General features: G+C 40.3%; 1 protein-coding gene across 3 annotated transcripts in view; it reads left to right on the top strand.

The window, feature by feature from the left end:
• Positions 1-18,034, top strand: part of Ctl2 (Choline transporter-like 2) — a 124,900-nt gene that overhangs the window by 67,411 nt on the left and 39,455 nt on the right. For 2 of the 3 annotated variants that reach the window (XM_080269884.1, XM_080269885.1), the window contains exons 2-5: positions 10,358-10,480; positions 13,960-14,120; positions 15,065-15,248; positions 16,719-16,885. In XM_080269884.1, coding sequence (XP_080126010.1) covers positions 10,358-10,480; positions 13,960-14,120; positions 15,065-15,248; positions 16,719-16,885 — 635 coding nt within the window. The remainder of the gene's footprint in view (positions 1-10,357; positions 10,481-13,959; positions 14,121-15,064; positions 15,249-16,718; positions 16,886-18,034) is intronic. The other variant, XM_080269886.1, reaches the window with a different exon arrangement.

Genomic DNA, 18,034 nt, shown 5'->3' with positions numbered 1-18,034 from the left:
GTTTTATCGCAACCTCCAGACGATTTAATTCAGCCCAGGAAGATTTCTCGTATTGGAGGGGGTTAATGAAGGCTATGTCTAACCCCGCCAGTTTGAAGTCACTCCCAGGCTCAATATAATCGTTTAGTGGCAGCATGAATTTTAAAGAAATCGTAATGAAGTGGTTACCTCCATTAATTTGAAGGCTTATTTATTCACAATATTCTTGTCATCTGTTGACAATTGTTGAGGGGCGAGGTACTCAAACTTACGGTCACCTCGCTGTCGTATTTGGACGAGGAAAGAAGGATGCAGAATGTTTGCAAGTCTCGAATTAAAAAAAAAAAAAAAAAAAATCTTATGAGAAGAAAAACTGCCGCACCAGTAGGCTGTAACTGTTTCTGCAGGAAGGACATGCACAGAAAGGAGCATTCAGAGTCATCCCGTGTCTTTAGTTCTTCCTGGGGAAAATCAGAAGTTAAGACAGCAAATCAACGATCCCACGTCAAAACAGGAGAGGATTACGGGTTTCGAAGGGTTACATAATCAATCTTCAGCGATGCTCTCAAGAATCGGAATCATTTGAGGGTAGCAAGAATTAATTGAAACAAAAATTCCAAAAACATTAATTAACGAGCCGCTACAAGAACTAAACTAACGTCATTTCCTGTGGTCCACTTTTATGGTGTTGCTTCACACGCGCCCGCGAGGAGAGAGAGAGATTAATCCATAGATTTAAGTGGATTACCCTTTTATATACGAGATATATATATATATATATATATATATATATATATATTTACAATTTTACTCCACTGTGGATGGATCATTCATAGTGAAGGGCTTAATGAAGGCTGTAGGCAGTCTGACATCATAAAACTGAGTAAAATCGTTTGGAGGTAGCAGGAATGAATATAGTTACGCAGTCGAATGGAAAGGGTTAGTAGCTGTAGTAGTAGTAGTAATTACAGCTCTAGGTTCATATGGATGTGAACTCGTGGACTATAGGCGTAAGTTGTCCTCTACCTACCGTCCACTATCCTTTTGGGGAACAGGGAAGCAGTTGAAGGATTTTTCCACTACTAGGCAGCTAAGTCACCTGGTTATGTCAGTGCCATCACACGAAGGCATCCCTCCAGCATATTTCTAGTAGTAAGTGGCTCTGCACCAAACCTTAGTTCGAAAAGAATTTTGAATAAAATCGTCAGAATAGAATATGAAAGTATTGAAGGCCTTAACGTGTGTGGCTGAAAATTGACCCCTTCAGTCCGACAACGTGTTATATTTTCACCATCTGCATACGATTTTATTAAGCTTGAATGAACTGCAGGGGTTAGATATGTAGCTAGCATTGACCTCAACAAGACTACTGGTAGATGTTTCCTTAAACTAAAGATATCTTGGGGTGACAGGAATGAAATAGGTGTGTGTGTGTGTGTGTGTGTGTGTGTGTGTGTATACATCATTAAGGCATTAAGAATTTGTCGGTATTCCAGCTGACTCCGAACGATTCTATTCAGTTGTACGAAAATGATGGCGTCCAAAGAGCTAACCGTCTCATGATTGGGACAGCTCTAGTAGTGTATGGCCACTAACACCAGATGATTTTATTCAGCTGAGAGGGAGTCATAGGAGCCTGAGATGCGTTGTTGCCATATTTCCTGTTAGTGGGCTGCTTCTGTGTATGCAGTGGCACGACTGGATTAAAAAGAAAAACGATGCGAAATAAAGTTTTCTCTCTCTCTCTCTCTCTCTCTCTCTCTCTCTCTCTCTCTCACACACACACACACACACACACACACACACACACACAAAATCCCATAGTTTGTCTAAGACACAACTCAATGTTATTTTATTGTTGCCTTTATACGGTTGATTATATTTAGTATGGGTGAACGCCCTTGTAGTGACAGAACTAAGGAGAGTAAACCTAATTCCTGCATATTGAAAATTCTCTCCAAATCTGTCTGTCTGTCTATCTGTATATAGTGTATGTATAAAGTTGTATATAAGCACTAAGAAAATGTACAGTTACGTCCTCATATTGAAGGGTTAAAGGATGATGGCAATGTGGTCTGACAATTTCGAGGGCTTGATTGATCGAGGGTAGTTTTCGCATGTCACTTAGATGATTGTTCTTTTCTTTCTGCCGGTATCATTCATTCTTTCATTCATCCATTCTCTCTTCCACTTACTATTTCTTACTTTCTTGATCCTGCACACTCCATGCGTAGGACTTGGAATGAGTTAAACCGTTATGTTGATAATTATAATGATCCCACATTTTTTTACATCTGCGCTTGTGACGTGAGAGTTGATGCTGTTATACTCGACGTTGTGTGTGTGTGTGTGTGTGTGTGTGTGTGTGTGTGTGTGTGTGTATTTACCTATTTGTATTTACCTATTTGTAGTATACAGGAATTGAGCAATGCTCGTGTTGTCCTGTCTCCATATCCACATTTATCAAGTCTACCTTTACACACATGAATGTTTTTCTCATGCACCACCTCTTTGTCTAAGTCGTTCCAAATATTTAAGAATATACCTAATTGTGATATACACGGAATGTACTATGCTCGTGGGTTTCCGTCGCTGTTTCTCAATAAGTCGAATTTAACTTTAAACTCGTTTATGTTTTTAGACTGGACGATCTCTTTGTCCAGGCTATTCCATAAGTCTATACTTCTGTAAGGAAAGCTATATTTCTTGATATCCTTCAAGCAGCTTGACTTTTCAATTTCATTCCATGTCCTCTTGTTGCTCTCTTATCCCATACAAACAGATCTTCTTTGTCAATTTTATCTACTCCCACCATGGTCCTGAACACCGCAATCATGTCTCCCCTCTTTCTCCTTTCCTCTAACGAAGGCAAATCCAGTTTTTCCAGCCTCTCTCTGTATGACAGGTCTGTCAGACTGGGGACCATCTTGGTTGCTGTTCTTTGTATTCTCTCAATCTTGTTTATATCTTTCTTTTTGTGTGGGGACCACACTACCGCTGCATATTCTAACCTGGGGCGGATCATGGCCACTATCAATTTTTTCATCATTTCCTCATCCATATAATGAAATGCTACTCTTATGTTAGTCAAGAGCTTATAAGTCTCTCCAACTATCTTGTTAATGTGCTTTTCTGGTGACAAACTATCTTGGACCAGCACTCCCAAATCTTTCTCTTCTCTCCTTTTTGTGATTAATTCATTACCCAAAAAATAATTCAGTGATGGCCTCCTGGTACTTTTACCCATTTCCAATATTTTACATTTCTTTACATTAAATTTCATTTCCCACGTCCGGCTCCAATTGTGTATCCTATCCAAATCCTCCTGCAGTATTTTACAATCCTCCTCAACCTCTATCTTCCTCAAGATCTTTACATCATCAGCAAACAGACTCGCATAACTGTTCACTCCATCTACCATATCATTTACATAAATCAGGAACATTACTGGCGCCAACACTGAGCCTTGAGGGACTCCACTTGTTACTTCCCTCCATCCAGACATCTTTTCCTTTATTACTGTCCTCATTTGTCTGTCTCTCAAAAAGTCTCTCATCCATTCCAGAAGTTTCCCCTTTAGTCCTCCTATATATTCTAGTTTCCACATTAGTCTCATATGAGGTACCTTGTCAAAGGCCTTCTCTAAGTCTAAGTACACACAATCCACCCAACCATCTCTCTCCTGTACCACATCAATCGCTCTTGAGTAAAAGCTCAACAAGTTTGAAACACATGACCTTCCACTTCTGAATCCAAACTGACATTCAGCCAAAATATTCATCTCTTCCAGATATTTTATCCATCTGTCTTTCAGGATTCTCTCACACAATTTTGCGACCATGCTGGTTAGAGACACTGGTCTATAATTCAGGGGTTCTTCCCTGTTTCCTCCCTTGTTAATTGGTACCACATTTGCCCTCTTCCATTCTTTTGGCACTTTCCCTCTTCCAGTGAGCATACAATTAAGCTGTGAATTTTATCCGCCAGTTGTTCTCTGCATTCCTTCAGTACCCAATTAGAAATTCCATCAGGTCCTGGGGCTTTCCTTACATCTTGAGTTTCCAGTAATTTATACACTTCCTGCACCTCCACTTTTATATCTTTCATCACCGGAACATTTCTAATCACTCCCTCCCCTTCCACAAGCTCCTTTTCTTTAGTGAAAACTGACTGGAAACGTTTGTTCATTATTTCTGCTTGCATTGCCGCATCATTAAAGACCTCTCCATCTACTTTCAGCTTGGTGATTCCTTCCTTTTGTTTCAGTTTGCCATTAACAAATCTATAAAACAGTTTGGGTTCATCCTTGCATTTGTCAATTATACCTTTTTCAAAATTCCTTTCTTCTTCCCTACGTATTCTTGTGTATTCGTTTCTTGTTCTTTTATATTCTTCCTTTGTTCTGTCGTTACCTCTCTTTCTCCAATTGTTCCACGCCTTATCTCTCTCTTTTTTGGCTATCATACACCTTCTATTAAACCACTCCTTTTTCCTGTTTTCTTTCCCTCTTACTCTTGGTACAAATTTTTCCACTCCCAAATTATAGAGGTCTAGAAAGATATCCCACTTCCTCTGTATCTCTCTTGTTTCTCTGAATTTTCTCCAATCCGCATTTTCAAAAAGTTTCTCAATCCTGTAAAATTTGCTTTGCCAAAGTTGTATCTTCCCTGTCTATGAAGCTCGTCTCTTGGCTCGACGTTTCCTATTAACATCTGGAACTCAATGACCACGTGATCACTTTTTCCCAAAGGACAGAGATATTCCAATGATTCTATTACATCAGGTTCTTTGGTGAACAGTAAATCTAACCTTGCTGGTGTGTCCTCACCTCGAAACCGTGTCTCTTCTTTGACCCACTGCGTCATCACATTATTCATTATTATATTTAATAACATAGTACCCCACGAATCCTCGCCGCCTCCCAGTACCATTCCTCCCAGTTCACCTCTTTACAATTAAAGTCACCCACCAAAATTATATTATTGCTTTTCTCAATTATTTTTTGCAAGTAGCTAGCCATATCTGACAACATCTCATGGTATTCGTCATCCTTCCATGCTCTCGTCTTTGGGGGAACATACACTACCGCCATATCTCTCTTAACATTCTCTCCAGTTTCTAATTTCATATATATCACTTCAGCCCTGCCTTCTCCCATTTCCACAGTATCTACATTTATGTTGTTCTTCACTGCTATCATCACTCCTCCTCCCTTTTTTCTTTTCTGTCTTTTCTCCACAGTTTGTATTTACCATCTCCCAAATGAACATCAATATCTTCTCTTAATTTGGTCTCTACAAAGCACATGACATCAGGTTCATGTTCTCTCAAGAAATCATTAATTTCGATCCTTGTCGATATGAAACCATCAACATTAGTATATATCACCTTCAAATTATTTTTGACATTATTAATACCTTCTTCTCTCCTACTCTCTGTCCGTACCACTTCCTCAACTTCTGATCTTTCACAACCATCCGCCCTAATTTCCTTCACTTCTATTTCCTTAAATACCATTTCCTTACTTTCATATCCAATACTCTCCAAAAAAAAGTATTACGTTCTTCCTCTGTCCTCTTATCATTTTTTTCCTTTACTTCTTCCTTTAATGATTTTAAAGCTTCTCTTTCTTCTTCATTCAGATCTTTTCTTATTATAATATTTTCCATCCCCGCCTCTTTGCTTAATTTCCAGGTCACTTTAAGTATCTCATTTATTACACTTTCTGATGTAAACTTGACTCTCATTGGTCTTGTTTCCCCTTTCTTATAAGGCCCTATCCTCCTTACTTCCTCAATTTCTTTTACCCACTTGTTTCCTTCGGGGTCAATCTTGCCTAATATTCCTCTCACCATGTTCGTGTCTCTCTCGAGTCTTGCGAACCTAACCTTTTCTTCCTCTTCCCTGTTTCCAAATACTATCACACATCTGTTCCTTTCTACAGTTTCTCTCACTATTTTCTCTTTTTTCTTCAGTATTTTCACTACATTTTCTTCCATTTCTTTCTTGTTCATTTCCCTTTCTTCCTGGATGATCTCTCTTAAGCTGACCACTTCTTTCTGTTCTTCCTCTACGTGTGCCCACTTTGCCTTGTGTTCTTCTAGTAAATTACTCACCTTCTCCGTTTTATTAGTACTCTCTTCAAGTTTCCTCCTCAGTTCAACATTTTCCCGCTTCAAATTCTTAATCTCTTCATTGGCTGTTTCGTTGGACTGGATTAGACTCTGTATGGTGGTTTCCGTATTTCCTGACACATCCTTTATCACTAGATTCTCTACTTTTTTTTCGAGTTCACTAATCCTCATAATTAATGTTTTCACTAGGTCCATGACATTAGTATTAGCATCAAATCCTTGAAATTCCATTCCCTCATTGTTTACATTTTCGGCCATCTTTAACGTACCGATCAAGTACCTAAACAGCTGTTACCAATAAGCCACAAACATTCATGTATACTATTGTGTGTGTGTGTGTGAACAATATAAGTTTTTTTAATCATTATTTCACCAAACATTGTGCAGAGGTTGACGGTCAGCCGATGGGATGGCTTTTTTTTTTTTTTTTTTTTTTTTTTTTTTAACAGGTCAAAGTTCAGTGTCACAGGACAAATATAGACTAAACTTGGGGAAAGAGCTGAAGGTAAGGCAAGAACGATGGCTTCGAGTTTGAGGAGTCAATCGAACGTATATGGTCACATTGCCAGGTTGAAGTTCGACCTGTGCGTATGTGAATAAAATACTGATCAGTTTTGATCTTATTTGAACCAAGTTTCATGGAAGGATTGAGGATCATGCACGAGATGGACCTTTTGTTTTCGAGAATAATAGGTAGATCAAGGTCACATGGTAAAGTTAACTTGACTTTTATCCGATTTAGGCCAAACTTTGGTGAAGGATTGAGAGGGTAAGGATAAGGGGTTTCGATTTTGGCAGTCAGATGTCAAGATCACAGGGAAAGGTCAAAGGTCAGAGTCACAGGGCATGATCAGCTCATAAGTTTGTCAGATTTGGTTCAGACGTGATGGAAGTGTTAAGGGTCAGGCAACGATGAAGATCGATTTTGGAAGCGGTCGGTCATACGTCAGCTTCACAGGGTAAAGTCAGACACAGCTGTGGTCAGATATTATACATTATTCAGCCCGAAGAGTAGCAGGATGGCGCGGGTGTTACACTCTTTGGGTGCTTCTTGTATTTCCTCTTTCAGGATTCTGCCTTCACCATGATGATGATGACAGGGTGGTGGTGGTGGTGGTGATGATGATGATGATGATGATGATAATGATGATGACAGGGTGGTGGTGGCGATGATGATGATGATGACAGGGTGTTGGTGGTGGTGGTGATGATGATGATGATGATTGATGGTGGTGGTGGTGGTGGTGATGATGATGATGATGATGGTTTGATCAAATGAAAACTGTACTGTACATATCTGCATAATGATGTAGATTTGTGATTGTTTAACTCCATCCATATGTCAGTTATATCAGTTTTATTCTCCCTTCCGGCGGACTGTTTTACGCAGCTTTGGAGAGACTCCTCGTGGTGGGTTAGGCTTGGTTAAATTAGGCTGGGTTTGGATAAATAAAGGTAGGTTAATTTTAGGTTTTGTTGGGTTGGGTTAGATAAAGTTAGGTTAATTTAAGGTTATGTTGGATTGGGTTAGATAGGTTAATTTTAGGTTGAGTTGGGTTGGGTTAGCTATAGCTAGGTTAATTTTAGGTTGTGTTGGGTTGGGAGATAATGTTAGGTTAATTTAAGGTTAGGTTGGGTTAGATAGGTTAATTTCAAGTTTCGTTGGGTTAGATAATGGTAGGTTAATTACTGATTGCGTTGGGTTAGGTTGAATGTGGTTGTTAGTTTAGGTTGAATTCGGTTAGATGAAGTAGGCTAGGTAAATTTAGTTAGGTTGGATTGGGCTAGATTAATGCAATTACTTTAGTTCAGCATTGGTTGCGAGGACGCCATTACTGAGAAGATTAAGATGTGATGGTGCCAGGAAGTAATGGATAAGCTGCCCTGATCAATGCGTAACAATACCGTATATAAATAGAACTCTGTAAGTCCTACACTCACTTGATGTAGTGCTGCCTACTTCTTCCTTAGCCTCTATCATTCTTTTTCTGTGCCTGTCCTCCTCTCTTCCTATCTCTCCCATCTTTCCTGTCACTTCTTATTGCTTTTCTTTCCTTTACAGGTGGCTTTACATTGAGTGACAAGCCAAATGGTTTCCTGTAAGCCAAGAAACCATTTACAACGCTGGGTGGTAACCATATAACCAAACCATACGTGCTCCCTACGTGTCAACAAGTGGGTTGGTGGAGGGTTAGTGCCCCTCCCCGTAAAACAAATAACTCAAAGTCAAATGGCCACCCCTTATGGGATTATGGCGTCTGGCAATAGATAGATAGATAGAAGTCCTACAGACAGTCTCTAGTCTCCACGTACTGTTTCTTAGTGACCTTGATCCCACTGGCTGGGTGGTAACCATATAACAAACCCATACGTGCTCCCTACGTGTCAGCAAGTGGGTTGGTGGAGGGTTAGTGCCCCTCCCCATATAAGCAATAACTCAAAGTCAAATGGCCACCCCTTACGGGATTATGGCGTCTGGCAATAGATAGATAGGCAGATAGTTACTTAGATTTATCGTGTAGCCACAATAAGGAAGCTTCGCCATGTGGTAAGGTATGTTTAATATAAACAAGATCTGAAGACCCTAAGGTAACTTGTGTAACATCAACAAAGGATCTGACCAAGGTGTCAAAGAACGCATGTGTCTACTACTGTTTCTTACAATGGCCTTGACCCCATTGGGAAGATTTGGATTTTTTTTTTTTTTTTCTATCAGCAGTGGCCCATGTCAGGACATAACCTGGGCCCTTCGGATTCCTTGTGCTGTCTCCTGTTCTGGAATCGTTGCGAGACCCTGAGGCATGAATAGATAGAACTCTGTAACTATTCTGCGGACAGGCACTAGTCTCCACCTACTGTTTCTTAGTTACCTTGACCCCATTAGGGGGATTTGGATTTTTTTTTTTTTTTCTATCACCAATGGTCCATGCCAGGACACAACCTGGGCCCTTCAGATTCCATGCGCAGTCTCCAGTTCTCCTGGAATCGTCGCGAGGCTCTAAGGCAAGAATAATAATACTGTACTGTAATAATGATAATACCAGCGAAAACCATAGTCTCCACCTACCGTGTAGATGGAGACCAATTATCAAAATCTACACACACACACACACACGATAATGTGTGTGTAGGCTTGAATCTGAGAACATTTCAAGGATCCCATTGTATAACGGCATTTAGCTTTGAGTTGAAGAGGTGCTTTGTGTGTGTGTGTGTGTGTGTGTGTGTGTGTGTGATGGAGTGAGAGTGCATTGTTATATGTATGTATGTGAGAGCTAGTGTTCATCGTCCTTAGTTTTCTGTGTGTGTGTGTGTGTGTATGTGTGTGTGTGTGTGTGTGTGTGTGCAAGTATGACTGATAAAGTGAGGGTGCATTATTATATGTATGTATGTGAGAGCTAGTGCTCGTCTTTAGAGTTTCCTTTGTGTGTGTGTGTGTGTGTGTGTGTGTGTGTGTGTGTGTGTGTGTGTGTGTGTGTGTGTGTGTGTGTGTGTGTGTGTGTAATTCACTGGGTTGATCCAGATCACATGATGGTTGTCATCATCTACTTTTTACCCTCCCACGAGCTGAGAGCTAATATATCTAAGGGCAAGGCTGTGACCCTCACACATACACACATCCATCCCTTGCTCAGGGGGGACAGTAACCACCCGCTTCATCAGTGAAACTTTTCGCAACCTGAGCAAGGCGTGAACCCCATCTACCAGATGGCAGGCGAGAGCATTACCACTGACCCAGTGTGTGTGTGTGTGTGTGTGTGTGTGTGTGAGAGAGAGAGAGAGAGAGAGAGAGAGAGAATGAATGTTGACAAGTGTGTAGATGATTGCAGGTGTTGATGAGAGTGGCATGGAGGTGTGATTTTGAATACTGCTCCATCAGCAAGAGCAATGAGTCAGTCATCAATCATCAGTCATCACCAGGTGTTTTGGTAAATGCATAGGGTGAGGGAAATCCCAAAACAGGAGCAGAAGAGAAGAAATGAAAAACTATCAAAGAGAGTGCCCAGTTTAATAGTTTCATAGGTTGATATTATGTTCATTTATACTGTACTTCAATCACTTCATGCTGGTAACATATTTTGTCTTTTTCTCCCAACAAATGGTTTTATTCAGTTTTGGAAAAATTTTGTAGTTGGTAGATTAATGAAAGAAATTTTACTGTACAGTATCTGGTTTTTGGTGTATCATGTGGTCCTCCTGGTTCACTTAATCTCTCTCTCACCCTCTATTACTCTGTTCCACAGGAGAGCCTCTTCAGTATGACCCCGAGTTTAAGGGCCCCCTGAAGAACCGATCATGTACAGACATCCTCTGCCTTCTGCTCTTTGTGGCATTTCTGGTTGGCTGGGGCGTCGTCACTGGCTTTGGTAAGACTTTATTACTGACATTAAGTAGATTTATATGGAGAGACAGACAGGCAGGTGAGGAAGGTTGGGAGCATTGTGATGTTGATGTGGATGTGCTGGAAAGTGGTTGGCGTTTTGTTAAGTCCTTATATATAACATTAAGTTAATTAACTGATACAGACGGAGACAGACAAATAAATGAGAAAGTTTGGGAGTGTTGTGGTGATGTGGATGTGCTGAAAAGTGTTAGGGGACAGATGGAAGGAGTTTGTCCCGAAAAGATTCGAAGTTCTCCTGGTCTCCAAATAATTGCTACTAACTAAGCATAATACTGTACAAGAATATATTATTGCAGCAACAATAAAAATACATTTTTGTCCAAGTAATTTGTACTGTATGCTTAAAATTCCATTTTGAATTCACACAAAAACTGGTAGTGAGTAATGGATATGTATCAGAATAAACTGAAAACATTTAGATCATTTTACTCTCACATATGAAGGTGAATGTTTTCTTGATAAAGCAAGGACTCAAACAGCTTTAACCAAAAGTCTTCTGAAAGGTACCAGTACACCTTCAGGAGGATCTGCCCAGAAATATCGGCTTTTGTCATGAAAAAGACAGATTTTTTCCATTCCTGGAGGTGAGTGGCTGCAGTCCTCCAGACCCCCCATCTAGTATGCCTGTGTTTGACCATACGAATTAAGTAGGGAGTAAGAGATTGACTAGGAGAGTTTGTGAGAAATGGGAAGAGGGAGACTGAGAATAAGGTGAAGGAATATGGTGGGGAGATATATAAGTGAAAGTGATGCAGGATGGATAGAGGGAAGAATGATAATGGAGAACAGAGTAACATGGAGGTGATTTGCTCATGTCTCTCCCCCACCTCCCTCAAGGACTAAGGCATTTGGCTGTAGATAGATTCCTTATTTAACATTGTGCTGCTGTAGATACACTTATTTTTTATTCAGACTGACAGATGAATTTGTTCACTTGAGAGAAATTCTAGTACCCTGATGGTTAAAAACTCGTTCTCTTTAATGACAACTCCCTAGTACAATAATTTATTCAGATTAACACTGAACATTTTTATTCAGCTGAATGAAATCCTGGCTATCAGATGGTTAATTGTGTATTGTGTGGCAAGTAGATCCTCTTCTGTCTTTCCTTCATTCTTTCCTTGTCCTTCTGCCTGCAGGTGACTTTACACTCCCTCTTCTGTCTTTCTTTCCATCATTCTTTCTCCTTCCTTCTGCCTGTGGGTGACTCCACACTGATTGCAAGCCAAATGGTTTCCTCTACACCAGGAAACCATTTACTACTCTGGGTGGTAACCATATTAGTGATGTATCAGATATCTGCCTCTGCCTCCTTGGAGCCTCTGCAGTGAAAATAATGTCCACATTACTATCCGCATCCGCGTCTTCAGACAACAAAAGCCCCGCATCATTATCCGCCACTGCGTTTTCAGATAAAAGACCCACATAATAATCCACCTCCGTGTCGAAGAACCGCAGAGGTTGCTGATCTCCACCCATCCAATATTTCTCATTTCTCTTTTTGTCATAATTCTTTTTCTCTCTCCCTTTCATCCTCAACTCTCCTCTCCGTTCCTTTCACCTACCAGTCCCTCTTCCTCTTTCTGTTTTCTTCTCTATTAGCTCTCTTCCTCCCTCCGTCTCTCATTGTTCCTCTTCTCTCTCTCTCTCTCTCTCTCTCTCTCTCTCTCTCTCTCTCTCTCTCTCTCTCCCCCAAATCAGCATATATTAAACTATAATTTACCGGTGACTCTCTACAGTCAGCAGCAGTTCCACGGCGTACAGACAGGCATCAAATTTCGGACAAGGTGGCATTGATTTATTTATCTGTGATGCATAACGAGTTGGGTCCCCATCCTGCATCCTGCTAACACACTTAAGTGTGGCTGAAACTCATCACTTTATACTGCATAAATGTACTGTAATATGTGTAAAAAAAATTCACGTCCACGACCGCAACCGCGGACATGGAGGTAAAAATAATCCGCGGTTGTGTCTTCATCCGCAAAAATTAATATCTTAACCTCTGCAGTTTTATCTGCAACCGTATTTTATGAGAAATAGATATCCGGCTCCGCCTTCGCCTCCACGGAGCTCTAAAGTTTGGTATCCGATATATCACTAAACCATACTGTATAACCAAATGTTGGGACCTGGTGGTTTATGGGTAATAACGGAGCTCCAATCGGATTGATCTGGTGAAGGTTTATATCCAAGGGTTGGTTGGGGTTTATTGCTTACATAATATCACTCAGGGATGAGTGAGGCTGGTCACTCTCATCTTAAATGTCAGGACCAACTTGCCTAGTCCTGAGCTCCTAGCTCCTCATTGGTTAATGTATGATGAATGAAATAATGAATGATATATATATATATGTGTGTGTGTGTGTGTGTGTGTGTGTGTGTGTGTGTGTGTGTGTGTGTGTGCTTTCAATTATGTGTGTGCATGTGTGTGTGTGTGTGTGTGTGTGTGTGTGTGTGTGTGTGTGTGTGTGTGTGTGTGTGGCCTATATTTCTGAACTACATGAGGTAGTGCAAGTTACAGAAGGAACTATATTTATTATGTATTACCTATTTTTGTGGTTCTGTTTTGCAGTTAAATCCACAGTAAAGAAAATAGCTTATTAAATGTCCATTGTCACTTAAAAAGCTTATTTGTCAGTTTCCTCGGTACAGAACCAATTGTATGTAAATCCATCCATTCATTATCCAGTCCCATGTTGTCCCATACGAAGCATAGGAACCCTGGGCTAGGCAAGTTTGTCCCGACATTTAAGATGAGAGTGATCGGCTGCACTCATCCCTGAGTGGCATTACATGAGGAATAAATCCCAACCATCCCTTGGATATAAACCTACGTAGATTCCATCCAATTGGAGCACCTTAATTACCCACTAAACCACCAGGTGCCATAATTTGGTTGTATGGTTACCACCCAGTGTAGTAAATGGTTTCCTGGTGTACAGGAAACCATTTGGCTTGTCACTCAATGTAGAAGTACCCATAGGTAGAAGGAAGAGGAAAGAATGAAAGAAAGAAAGACAGAAGAGGGAGTGTAAAGTCACCCTTGGGTAGAAGAAAAAGGAAAGGAAGACAGAAGAGGAAGGATGGAGGAGAGGAAAGGGCAGACACCCAAAGCAGCACTACGTCGAGTGAGTGGATGGTGAGCACCCTCACCTACCACATATTTGACATATAACTAGCAAGATTAAAATATGAAATGCATCATTATAGTAAAGTACAGTAGTTAACTGATGTACCTAGTCTTCCGTATACAACTTTTCAGTTCTTGAACAACCTTCCTCAGTCTGTGTTTCCATGTCTCTAAACTTCTATAAGGCCAGAGTAGTGATGAAACTTTGATGTGTTGTTATTTCTGTTACCCCAGGCATAAGTTTATCTTTTTCTTATTGTTGTTGCCCCAGGTATAAACGATCTTTGACTCATGTTTTATTCAAACAGCCATTCGCCATGGAGACCCTGACCGACTGCTCTACCCAACGGACAGTGTGGGCCGGGTGTGTGGCAAAGGAGAATTTGTCGATAAGCCCTACCTCCTCTTTTTTGACCTCACCCGATGTGCCACCCCAAAGGTCATTGCCACTGGATGTCCCACACCCCAGGTAAGGTTGATTGTTGATGGGTCTGTACTTGTTAGTTAAGGATGTTTTATAAAACCTCCTTCTTAACAATTCCTTTTGCCTGTTACTCCGTAACCTCTTCAGTTTGATCATGCCCTTTTTTTTTTTTCTTTCTTTTTTTTTTTTTTTAAATGATAATACAGTTCTCCCTCCTATAACATGGCTAATGTAGACTGACAACAAGCGGCGGTATACTTTTCCACGTTATACGTTCCATATTTTTCTATTATAAAGGGCTAACCTAGACTGGACATTTTCCAGAATCGCCCTTTTCACCCCAAATCCCACCTGAACCCTCCCTACTGACATTCACTCTGATACTCATTCACAGGAAGTTATTAAAAATACATAAGAAAGGTTCCTAGACAGTAATAAAAAAAAGTTTAGTCACTAACCTGACTGGCTCTGGTGGCCACAGTGCCGTTAACAATTCTCTGTACCATGGGAGTAGCTACCTCAGACACCGGCACAAGGTGGAAGACCACCAAAAAACAATGGAGGATGCTACCAGCAGCCAGTGGGGGTACATATGGATGTGATGTCATGCGACCAGTCACAATGCACCGCTCACCTGACATCGTCACACGTGACATTTGACTTTCGGCGGGCTGTCTGAGCTCCGACGCCCAACAATTCACCACGGTATATCTGTTTGTGACCGTGGTATATATTTTTTGGTCATACTGTAGGTGACTGCATAAGTACAAATCCGTGTTATAGGATACCACATTATAGGAGGGAGGACTGTACCAGACAGTTTTATTCTACTTTTAGAGGGATGTTTAGTAGTGAAATGGTTATATAATGAGGGAATTCTCATTGCTTGCAATGAATAATCCATTGTAAGGTGCATTATTTACTTCTTCTTGATGTGAAAACTGAAATAATCTTTGTGAGGTGCTATTTTTCTTTCTTTTTTCTTGAAGGTGTGTGTGGATAAATGCCCTGATTCAAACTGGTTTTACAATCCAAATCCACTCTCAAATGGCGATGAGATGAGGCCAAATCTTACCTGTCAAAATGGTGTTGATCCATTCGACACATCTATGACAGTCAAAGACCTGATCTTCGAGGGGAAGTGTGCCTACTACTATGTTGAGAGTAAACCGCGTAAGTACTTAGCCTAAATCATAATCATGTATGTTGTGTCTGTCTATAGCTGTACACTTTAATCATGGAAAGGGTGACCACAGACAAAGTGCCTCCATATTCCCCTGTCATCCATCTCAGACTGCTATCCCTTCAACTCACATCATCTTCATTTGGTCTCCCCACATGATCCATGGTCTTTCCCTCCACCTCTGCCCCCATAATTCAGTCATATACACTTGTTTAGTCTCTCATCAGTGTTTTATTTTTATCTTAAACCCTTTCATTCCAGCCATGTACTGTACTGTAATTTTCATTGTAATATTGTTATCGTCAGACAATGCTCTTCAACTTTGGAAGGACTTTTCGAGCTGGAGAGAGTATTGTAGTAGCAGCCTTCATTTACACCTTCACTCTGGGAGGTCTCCCTAAAGATTAATAAAATCACTTGACAGTAGCAAGGATTAATCAATTAAAGATGTCACCAGATTGATGGGGCTACCCATGTCTCAGTCTTTCATCCTTCCGTAGTGTCCTGTGTGTGTCCTTTCATTTGTTATACAGGAAGTCCTCATTGTTTGTCAGGGACATGTTTCAAAGTATCACAACTTTTTCTTTACAATTAATGCTGTAAATTGGGGGAAGTGGCAAGACAGTTTTATGGGTTGCTGTTGAGATTTATTTTGCCATTTTTTTCCACCTAATTTGCTGTTAAAATAACAATAAATAACTTTCATTGCTTTCTGTAAAGCTGATTTGCTACAGTATTTTCCCCCAGTTGACAGTACAGTACCAGTTGAATGGAGAAAACTGAGATATGTGAGAACACAGCCCTGATTTACAAAACAGACTTAACATACTGTAAAATAAAGACATTTGTAATTGCCAGTCCAATATTACTCCTTTTGGGGTGTGAGGACTTGAGGCTAGATAGTGCTTTGGTGACACACCCAGTTGCTGTATCACTGTGCAGCTCTGTACTGGATATTTTTCTGAAACATGTGATATGCTCATTCCTCACGTGAAGTGTAGGATTTGTGTGCAGGCAAATTGCTATGATAAATGAAACAACTGTAAGTGTGTGAAGCATTCCATTGGCATAAGATTTGAGGTGGGAAAAAAATCAGAAAAACATGAAAATGAATTACAAGAAACGTTAAGTGGAGAATAGGTGTTGATTCCTCAGCAATTTAACCCTTTCATTCCATCGACACTTATTTTTGGTATATTCAGTGATCATCTTTGGCTGAGGAGGGAGACTTAAGACTGGAAGGGTTAGATATACTGTACAGTAGATTGAATGAACCCTCTCATTACTAGAGATCTTCATTTAATTAAGTCCAAACAATCGGCTTATGATATCCTAATTAAAATGAAGACATTTCCATTATGAAGGGGTTAATAGTAAAGCGACTTTAGTCAAATGATTTTATATGAGGACTAATTATTGTTCTTTAAACAGGGTTATTAATCTACCAGCATTACTTTCAGTTGCTCGCCGGTGCATCCCAAGGAACATAACAGGTCATGTTGACAGTATCTTCAAGGCTATAAAAGCAACAACAGTCTCCGAGGGCTCAAACATATTAGAGTACAATATGTATGAAGCTCTCTTTTCGGCCATGAAATATGTCTTGCGGTTTGCTAGATTGCAGCAGGTACAGAGTTCATTGTTTTCAGCTTCATACAGCCTGCACGGAGCATAAAATCTGTTTACTAACCCCATCCTGTACTGTCATGACCAAAAGCTCACCAATAATCCCTTGTCAGAATTGTGTCCTTCCTTTCATATGTCTATTTCCTCACTGAAAAATGAGAAAGTGTCCTTCCTTTTTACACAGTTTTGTTGTGTGCATGCAGTAATATTTCACACAACACTTTCCAGTATCACAGTCAGTAATGATGTATTGGTGAACTTTTACTCATGAATGTATATAGAAGCCCATTCATTTCATCCAGCTGTACTGTACTAACTACCCTTTTCCAAGTTCTGTACTTTTTAAAACTTGACATCCTATTTAGTAATGCAGCACTGTACATAAAAATGTAGGTGTGTTCTTTGCATTGCACTACAGGTTCTCTTGAAAACATATAGAATATGTGTTAGTGTTTGCGGTGAGTTCATCATACTTGAAAGTTCAAAAATAAATGTTTATTGCACGAGACTGTCTCAACTATATGCGTAACTTAATTCACCATTCAAGATGGAATTACAGCTGTATGTCTTTTATTGTTGCTGTTGTGGCTTCAAGGCCATCTGAATGTGAACCTGGTGGACTGCAGGCTAAAGCTGCCTATCTCCTGCAGTCCACCATCCTTCCTTTGGGAGATAGGGAGAGAGTTAAGGGACGTTTGTAAAGCGTCCTGACTATATCATTGCCACTGCTTGACGGTGTCCCTTTCAAGCACCATGACCGTATGTTTAACCCCTCAAATACTCTGAATCAGACAATGTATTTTATTGGTTCATTCTTGCTACTTTCAGATGTTGTAATTTAAATTGGGAAAAGGCTTTGCCAATTGAAATATTTAATGAAGACTGTTTCTTCCCTTACTTGTTCAGAAAAAAATGTACAGTATCCCTAAGTTGAATTTAATAATCTAGAAATAGCAACGTTGGGTCTGGTTAGTACTTGGATGGGTGACCGCCTGGGAACACCAGATGCTGTTGGCATCCCTACGTGTCAAGTGGGGTTGGTGAAGGATTAGTGCCCCTCCCTGTAAAACAATTAACTCTTAGCCCTTGGCCACCCTGTCTGGGATGCATGGCATCTGGCAATGAAAAAAAAAAAAAAAGATACATCATC

This window comes from Coenobita brevimanus, chromosome 38 (genome assembly GCF_032717465.1).
Source record: "Coenobita brevimanus isolate Jiangsu-jjx chromosome 38, ASM3271746v2, whole genome shotgun sequence".
Lineage (NCBI taxonomy): Eukaryota > Metazoa > Arthropoda > Malacostraca > Decapoda > Coenobitidae > Coenobita > Coenobita brevimanus.
Note: the sequence above shows the minus strand (reverse complement) of the source record. Positions and strands in the feature narration are given on the sequence as shown.